The sequence below is a fragment of the Triticum dicoccoides genome, chromosome 6A (genome assembly GCF_002162155.2).
Source record: "Triticum dicoccoides isolate Atlit2015 ecotype Zavitan chromosome 6A, WEW_v2.0, whole genome shotgun sequence".
Taxonomy (NCBI): Eukaryota; Viridiplantae; Streptophyta; class Magnoliopsida; order Poales; family Poaceae; genus Triticum; species Triticum dicoccoides.
In genome coordinates, this window is record NC_041390.1 from 566,066,930 (window position 1) to 566,076,017 (window position 9,088).

General features: G+C 48.7%; 2 protein-coding genes across 2 annotated transcripts; both read left to right on the forward strand.

Moving 5' to 3' along the window:
* Positions 1–6: 6 nt before the first annotated feature.
* On the forward strand, positions 7–5,033 carry LOC119317970 (DIS3-like exonuclease 2). Its single transcript, XM_037592478.1, has 6 exons — positions 7–404; positions 524–577; positions 668–733; positions 1,662–3,878; positions 3,972–4,043; positions 4,129–5,033. Exons 1-6 carry the CDS (start codon positions 18–20, stop codon positions 4,516–4,518), a joined length of 3,186 nt encoding a protein of 1,061 aa, XP_037448375.1. The 5' UTR covers positions 7–17; the 3' UTR covers positions 4,519–5,033.
* Positions 5,034–6,139: 1,106 nt separating this feature from the next.
* Positions 6,140–8,107, forward strand: LOC119317971 (alpha-amylase type B isozyme). The gene is made up of 3 exons (XM_037592479.1): positions 6,140–6,259; positions 6,643–7,587; positions 7,694–8,107. The coding sequence occupies exons 1-3, from the start codon at positions 6,173–6,175 to the stop codon at positions 7,943–7,945; spliced, it is 1,284 nt and encodes a 427-aa protein (XP_037448376.1). The 5' UTR covers positions 6,140–6,172; the 3' UTR covers positions 7,946–8,107.
* Positions 8,108–9,088: the final 981 nt, after the last annotated feature.

Below are 9,088 nucleotides of genomic sequence, written 5' to 3' on the forward strand. Positions count from 1 at the left end.
GCGAGAGGCCGCTGCGCATGCGGGCCACCGGAGAGCACGCCGCCGCCGCCATCCCCGTCCGCGCCTCGCCGTCGCCGCCCACGCCCCACACGGAGGACGACGCCGAGCGGAGGCGCCGACGCCGGCCCGCGCGCCGCCCCAAGCAGGCCACCCCGCCGCCGCCCCCGCAGGTCGACGCGGCGGGGCCCAGCCCGTGCAGATCGATGCCGCCCATGCGCGCCGACTCCCGGCTCGACGCCGTGGCGCTGGCCGAGGCGGCCGGGACCAGCCGGTCCTGCCCCCTGCTGCCCACGCCCTCCCGCGTCGAGGCGCGCGGTCCGGTGGTGGGGACGGGCGCGGGGGCTCCCAGGAGGCTCTTCTTCCCGCCCTACTGGCCCGAGCAGGTCGTGGAGGACGCCCTCAAGGTATAGCGGATCGTGTCGCTTGCAGCTTTGCCGTAGCTCGAACTTTGCGTGAACTAATGTATATTGATTTGTTTTTGAGAGAAGTAATGTGTTGATTTGTTGTTGCCTCCTCTACGCAGAGAGGGAATGTCTTCGCGGGGAAGTTCCGCGTGAATGCTCACAACCGAAACGAGGTAAGCATGGAGTCCTTCTTCCTGATTTGCTTCTTACTGTGCTGTCTCTGTTCTACTGGTGGGTAATGTTTGGAATATGTCATGTTGCAGGCGTACTGCACGATCGATGGCATCCCTGTGGATGTTCTCATTACTGGGCCGGCACAAAACCGAGCGGTAAGTTCACGTCTGCTTGCACACACTGCAACATGAGTGTATCTAGTAAGAAGTGAGGTGCTAACCGTGTACGGTAATTTATAGCAATCCCATACACTACTATTAGTGGATAGTGCAAAGGCTTAATGATGCTTCCAGCCTGTCATTCTGCCTTGAATTGCACGCTAACTGATTAGCCATTTTGGGAAGTATAATGTGCTAGGAACTCAGGTGACACAATGCTTGTCATATATGGCAGGAGGCGAGTCTAAGAACAAAAATTTTGTACGATGTTTGCCATTTTGCATCTTCTGCTGTTAAGTTGTTTTGTGATGCCACAGGATTGGACATTCAATTTGTGTTCAACTTTCGATTGCTTGTGACTTTGCAAAATATATATGTAGAACCTATGTCTAGCTTGCTTTCCCACAAATTGGTCAAGCACATTGGGATAATTACCTGCTCTTGGCGTGATTTTGAGTCGACTCTAAACACATGGATGAAGTGGTATGCCCCTTAGGCCAAATAGCATGCTTGAAGCTCTTGCATTTGAAAATGATTTAAGCAAAGCTGCATGATACATTATGTTTATGCTGTGGTCATTTTTCTGAATGTTCTGCTGAAGATGTTGTGCCCTTGTTCGTCTTTCCCGTGGGCAATATTAACCTGCATTCTTTATGCAATCACCTTGTCTGTTTCTGACTTTCTGTCTCTATAATCCTGAGAAAACATTCTCTCAGGACGTCTTATTTAGTAGTACAAACAATTCATGCAGTGAATTGATTTAGCTGATATGTTTCTAAGAAAGCATTCTCTTTCCTTGATGTGTTATATGAATAGATATGAATTATGAATGTTCAGTTCTGATCTTGCGTTTCTTACTATATATACCCAGAGTACATGGTTCTCTTACTTGCAATGACATGCTCTTTATTGACCCACTTTGCAGATTGAAGGTGATGTTGTCGCCATCACATTGGATCCTGTTGTTTACTGGACTAGAATGAAAGGGCAGAACATTGCATGCAACCCTGCCACTGGAGGAGTTTCTGTTGCTCGTGAAGTTAGTGAAACAAATGGGAACCATAGATTGAAGAAAGGACAGGCAGATGCCAGCTGCAGGTTTGAAAAGTGCAGTAATGGCCAACCTGTTCCGGACAGGATGCATAACCATCACAAGAACAGTGGTTTTAGTCAAGCTGTTATTTGTGAAAATGGGCATGCTACTGTCCCAGCGAATTATGAAGACCTGGATGAAGCTAAGACCGAGTTTGCAAGAGCATTACAGAGGATCTGTTCTGTGATATACAATCACCCAAGCAGACGCCCTACCGGGAAAGTAGTATCTGTCATAAAGAAGTCTCCTCGCCGTAGTACTGTTGTAGGTTTTCTTGCTCCTTTCTCAGATTTCCCCGATGGAGAGCAGAGAAATCAGATGAATGTGCAGGGTTCCAAGAGGATGAACCATATATCATCCTCAATTTTCACAGGCTCGGTTCAAATCTTGCCTACTGATCCCAAGTTCCCGCAGATGATTGTTAGTATTAGCACTTTGTCAGACGGTATCAAACAGAGGCTGAAAGAAGGTGATACAACTATTTGGAAGGAATTAGTTGCTGCACAGATTGATGAATGGAATGAGGAAAGTCCCTATCCCTGGGCTTGTGTCGTACACTTCTTGGGAAAGGGTGGACAGGTTGAAACACATATGGATGCTATACTGTTTGAGAATGCAATATCTGATGTTGAATTTTCCCCTGAGTCCATGGCATGTCTCCCTGACACTTGCTGGAAGATTCCGCAAGAAGAACTTGCAGCAAGAAAGGATCTGAGAAATGTTTTGACCTTAACAATAGACCCTCCTACTGCTTCGGATCTTGATGATGCAATATCTATTGAGACAATTTCTGGGGGAATTGTCCGTATTGGGGTCCATATTGCGGATGTTTCTTACTTTGTTCATCCAGAGACTGCATTAGATGCTGAGGCTCAGATTCGATCTACCAGTGTTTACACCTTGCGACGTAAAGTATCAATGTTGCCTTCAAGACTTTCAGAAGAACTAGTTTCACTTAATCCTGGGGTAGACAGGCTTGCCTTTTCAGTTATTTGGGACATTGATCCTCATGGCAGCATAGTTAATCGCTGGATTGGTCGTACCATTATCTTTTCATGCTGCAAGCTGTCATATGATCTCGTGCAAGATCTGATTTCTAGTGATTCAAGCCAGTTTAGATCTGCAGCTGCATCTCTTCAAGTGCATGGCATGTTTAAACATGAGGATGTTATAAAGTCTCTTCGATGCCTCTATGAGATCTCGAAAAATCTGAAGGATATTAGATTCAAGGGTGGAGCTCTTTCGCTTGACACTTCAAAGCCCACGATCCTATTTGATGAAGATGGGGCTCCATGCGATAGCTATCGCTATAAAAGGAATGATGCATGTTTCATTGTCGAGGAGTTGATGCTGTTGGCAAATATGTCAGCTGCAGAAGTTATATCCAATGCATTCCCTGATTGTGCTTTACTTCGTAGGCATCCTGAACCTAATCCACGGAAGCTGAAAGAATTTGAGGCATTTTGTGCTAAAAATGGGTTTGAATTGGATTCTTCATCATCCGGTCAACTTCATCTTTCAATTTGCAGATTGAAGGAAGAGTTGCAAGATGATCCTGTTATGTTTGATATTCTCATGTTTTATGCTTCAAAGCAAATGCAGTCTGCGGAATACTTCTGCACAGGGGACCTGATAAGCAAGAAGGATGATTGGGCTCATTATGCGCTATCTATCCCTTTGTACACACACTTCACTTCGCCACTTCGAAGGTATCCTGATATAATCGTTCACAGGACACTGAATGCAGTAATTGAGGCTGAACAGATGTATCTGAAGCAAAGGAAAATATCCACTGGGCGGAATGGAGTCAAAGCTACATCTTGTGAAGTTGTGAGTAGATGCTTTACAGGCCTTCAATTTAGTAAGGATGCTGCTGAATCCATAGAAGGGAGAGAGGCACTGTCTGCTGCAGCTAAGAAGTTTAAGGTCCCTAACTCTGAAGATCTTGGCGAGGCTGCTGAACACTGTAATGAAAGGAAGTGGGCCAGTCGCCGTGCAGAAGAAGCTGGACAGAAGCTCTACATGTGGGCTCTACTGAAGAGGAATGAGGTAATAATGGTGCATCATCATCTTTTATCTCCCGCAACAAAGTTTGTGTTGGTAAGCTTTATTCTAACGGATTTGTGGTTTTACTTTTTGCAGACCCTGGTCTCCAATGCTAGAGTTCTGGGGCTTGGACCAAGGTTCATGTCAGTTTATGTGCCCAAACTCTCGGTATGACTTTGCCCCTAATTCTCATGTAATAGAAGCTCTCCATTCTGTGTGTTTTGAGTCGCCTGATCATGATTTTCTGATGTAGATGGAACGGAGGATATACTATGATGAAGTGGAGGGATTATCTACTGAATGGTTGGAAGCCACCGGAACCTTGGTGCTTGATGCATGCAGGAACAAGCCCCAAAAGAGGGGAGGCCAGTTCAGATGCAGTAGAGCAATTGAGGAAGTCGCGGTGGTGGTGAACCCATCCGAGCTAATGTTACCCGAAGACAGAGATGAATCAGGAGCAACTGAGACTGTGGATTCAGTTTTGCTGAGCGACGAGGCAGTGAAAGTTGAAGTTGCCCCAGCCGTTCTGCCCATGGTGATAAGCAACCTGAGCGACATCCCCGTGGTTCTTCATGCAATCGGTGGCGAGGATTGTCCGGTGGACATCGGAGTAAGACTATACTTGTCGTCATACTTCAAGTGACCAGAAGCAGCTCGTCATGACAGAGAACTATCTGTGAATTTAACTTCGTCCTAGTCGAACAAGACAGTCGTAATAAAATGTGACAGAAAGGTAGCGCTAAATAGTCGGTCAGGGTTCAGCAGGAAAACATGTCAAGTTAGTGTTGTAGATACTCCTATCGTTACCGTTCCCCATTTCTTATTCACCTCCCTGTGGCATCCAAATGATCGTGTGGTCAAGTGGCCTAACTTTTTGCTCCGAGGCCGCCTGACCAGGCGACTCATATTGGCCGTAGTGTTGTGTATGTGCCAGTGATGTATTCACTAGTTCCTCCTTTAGTACTTTTCTTTTAGTGTGAATCCACCTGCTATTTTTTTACCGGTGGGTTCATGCATGATGTTTTGTTACTTCTGAAAGAAAGGAATATCACTGCTGAGCTCTGTCCGAAGAATATGTCCAAGCTATTCTGGCCCCAAATAAAATGTATTGGCACCTCTTGTATTTTGGTACCATTTGTGTTCAGCTTATTCAAAGCAGACTGGTTTCTTTTTGTGCATGATTAGTTACTGATCTTGGACCTTGGTTATAGAATCCTACTCTTGTTGCCAGCAGTTGTGCTTACAGTTACAGATAGCGTGCGCCTCACCTGGCGGCCGCGGTTCTACGTAGAGAGCACGCTCTTCCGATTGTTCCGTTGAGTCAGTTGGATTTGCTATGGCCTGGCGATAACGTCTCTGCCCAGCGTTTATCATGGCGCCTGCTTATCCCACCCCAAAGTTGGTTGAGCAAAAGGTGCAGCAGCTTCTTTCTGGTACGGAAATGACGTCGATAATTGCAACCCCCATTCGGAATTCCTTGGGATGAACAATCTATATTTTCTTGCCACATACTCCTACCTTCACGAATTGAATGCTCATCGAACGACTGAATATTTGGATATATGAAGAACTCTTTGGACTGAGAAAAGTTTGAAACTCGCTAGAAACTTTCTGAATCACACGTCCAGTTTTATCCGCATCGAGAGACGCACCACATCCGGGTTATTCAGGAAAATTGCTGCTAGGAATTTGATGACTGGATTTCTGTTCGTTAACCAGAAATGCGAAAGTAACCTCGGAGCCATCTTGAGAATTTGCCATCAGTTGCCGCTTATCTTGCGAACTGTTGCTTAGAAGCAGCGCCTCCGAACTGAGCCTCATTTTAGAGCGGAAAGCTGAACCCTTTTGCGGTTCATGAGGTGCAAAACTATACTACGGAGTAGTTTCCATCCATGTTCTTGCAAATTTTCTTGGCTTGGATACAGTTGCAGTAGACGAAGATTTGTAACCGCAGCACATTATTCCATGAAAAATGCTCAAATGTTGTGTCCTCCAAAAGCAGAGGTTCAGGATAACTGACAGTCGTCTTGGCCGGTGCCTTCTTACCGAAGGCGAAGGCTGGCTCCATCACTTGGGCCATTGAATTGCCTTTTGAGCTCATCGCACCGGCCGATAACAAACTCCGGCCGACATATCCACTGGCCCAAAGGAGCATTCAGGACGAGCACGCCGCAAAATGATTTGCAAGTTGCAATCCCGGCATGCTGCAGCACAGTATAAATACCTGGCCACACACACCAGCTGAATCCATCAGTTCTCCACCGTCCTCTTGCAGAGCACACACAGAGCTGAAGACGATGGCGAACAAACACTTGTCCCTCTCGCTCTTCCTCGTCCTCCTTGGCCTGTCGGCCAGCTTGGCCTCCGGGCAAGTCCTGTTTCAGGTAAGCTCCTGTTCGTCGGCAAGAACTGTCTTCAGACTGTGATCATGTTTTCTTTTGGACCGAGGCCTCCTTTGGTTTGTAGGAATCTTATATGAATTTCATAGAATAGGATTTTCAAATGAAAAATTCCTATGGAGCCCTTCAGTTTGTACGAATAAATTTCTATTACTATGTATGATAGGGTTCAATCCTTCACATTTCAAAGGAAAAAAATATTAATCTAGACTCAATGGAAAAATTCCTATCTTATGCATTAAATGACATCTCTTTCTTTATAGAAATTCAGATGCATGTCATCTCACTTCATATGAAGTTCCTATTCCTATAATATTCCTATCCTATGAACCAAAGAAGGCCTCAACTTTGAGTTGTGCGTGCGGCAGGGTTTCAACTGGGAGTCGTGGAAGCACAATGGCGGGTGGTACAACTTCCTGATGGGCAAGGTGGACGACATCGCCGCCGCCGGCATCACGCACGTCTGGCTCCCTCCGGCGTCGCAGTCCGTCGCCGAGCAAGGCTACATGCCGGGCCGGCTCTACGACCTGGACGCCTCCAAGTACGGCAACAAGGCGCAGCTCAAGTCCCTCATCGGGGCGCTCCACGGCAAGGGCGTCAAGGCCATCGCCGACATCGTCATCAACCACCGCACGGCGGAGCACAAGGACGGCCGGGGCATCTACTGCATCTTCGAAGGCGGCACCCCCGACGCCCGCCTCGACTGGGGCCCCCACATGATCTGCCGTGACGACCGGCCCTACGCCGACGGCACCGGCAACCCGGACACCGGCGCCGACTTCGGGGCCGCCCCCGACATCGACCACCTCAACCCGCGCGTCCAGAAGGAGCTCGTCGAGTGGCTCAACTGGCTCAAGACCGACATCGGCTTCGACGGATGGCGCTTCGACTTCGCCAAGGGCTACTCCGCGGACGTCGCCAAGATTTACATCGACCGCTCGGAGCCCGGCTTCGCCGTGGCCGAGATATGGACGTCGCTGGCGTACGGCGGTGACGGCAAGCCCAACCTGAACCAGGACCAGCACCGGCAGGAGCTGGTGAACTGGGTGGACAAGGTCGGCGGCAAAGGCCCCGCTACCACGTTCGACTTCACCACCAAGGGCATCCTGAACGTCGCCGTGGAGGGCGAGCTGTGGCGGCTGCGCGGCACCGACGGCAAGGCGCCAGGCATGATCGGGTGGTGGCCAGCCAAGGCGGTGACCTTCGTGGACAACCACGACACCGGATCCACGCAGCACATGTGGCCCTTCCCTTCTGACAGGGTCATGCAGGGATATGCCTACATCCTCACGCACCCAGGGACCCCATGCATCGTGAGTCATCGTACCAATACTACATCATATCTAAATTTTCTTCTCGTTTTTTCGTTCATTATAGAAAACCACGACCGAACTGATGAAAATAATCGTGATTCTCCAGTTCTACGATCATTTCTTCGATTGGGGCCTTAAGGAGGAGATCGATCGCCTGGTGTCAATCAGGACCCGGCATGGGATACATAGTGAGAGCAAGCTGCAAATCATAGAGGCCGACGCCGACCTTTATCTCGCCGAGATCGACGGCAAGGTCATCGTCAAGCTCGGGCCAAGATACGATGTGGGGCACCTCATTCCGGGAGGCTTCAAGGTGGGCGCGCACGGCAATGACTATGCCGTATGGGAGAAAATATGAGCAAAATTACCAAAGCAGCTCTACGAGTTTTTTACAATATGAATGACATACATATTAGTCCGAGGTCACGTTGTCCACATAGTACGATTTAGTACTTCCTCCATGTAAAAGTGAGGATGAGGGACATTCATTGTATTTTTGATAAAATAATAATCAATAAGGATTTTTGCACTCTTGGCTTACTTAGTGTTGGTTGAATGAAAACTGAGCAGCCACGACCTCGTACGGGAGCATACCGGAGTAGTGGTAGACTCACGAGCGTTTTGTTACGGAATTGTGTTACGGGGGTTGGGTTTAAAGGAGATAGTACTAATGCTTATTTGGTGTATATGGCAATTACATAATGATCTTACTCATGATAAAAAGGTTCCTCCAGTGGATATTACTGTTGACTTTTTAGTGAGCTATATGAATTTTATTTGTGATGCGAAGAAGTTGAGCACTGAGGAAATAGTCAAAGGGAAAATGCCGGTTGCTGATTGGGCTTTGCCCGAAGTGAGAATTAATCCTGCTCCTAAGCCTTGGCCACCTCCTACTACAAACTTTGTTGCTCTATTAGTTGATGGATCTTTTACAATTGATTCTGGCGCCGCAACCATAGGGATGATACTTCCTCCATGTAAAAGTGAGGATGAGGGACATCCATTGTATTTTTGATAAAATAATAATCATTTCACATTGGAAAACGTTTGACAACGGTGCGCCGGCCGAGTTTGCGCTGGTCACACGCTGCGTCGCCACGCGTCCTCGCTGGCACGCGCTACCTCCCCCCAAAACAGTCACTAAATTTGTGAGGGTGAGTGGAAGAACACGAGCGAGGTGCTGTTACGGAGCTGGGGGTGCTACTTCCACCTCCTCTGCGACTGCGGCTGGGCAGCATCGGGGGGTGCCGCTGGTCACCATGTGCTGGGACCATGGTCACCGCGCACCGAGAAGCTGGAACTGATGCACCGAGAAGCTGGAACTGTTCGGCCCCCAGGGCGCCTAAATAGAGCGGCCTGGGGGCGTGCCGGCGCTAGTTCGGCCCCTGGGGGCGACCTAACTCCCAGTCACGCCCCCAAGCGCCGGCCCGAGGATGCGGGAAATTTAAACTTGGTCGTCCCCGGTCGGCCCCTGGGGTCGGTGTGGACGGTAGGCGGCGGG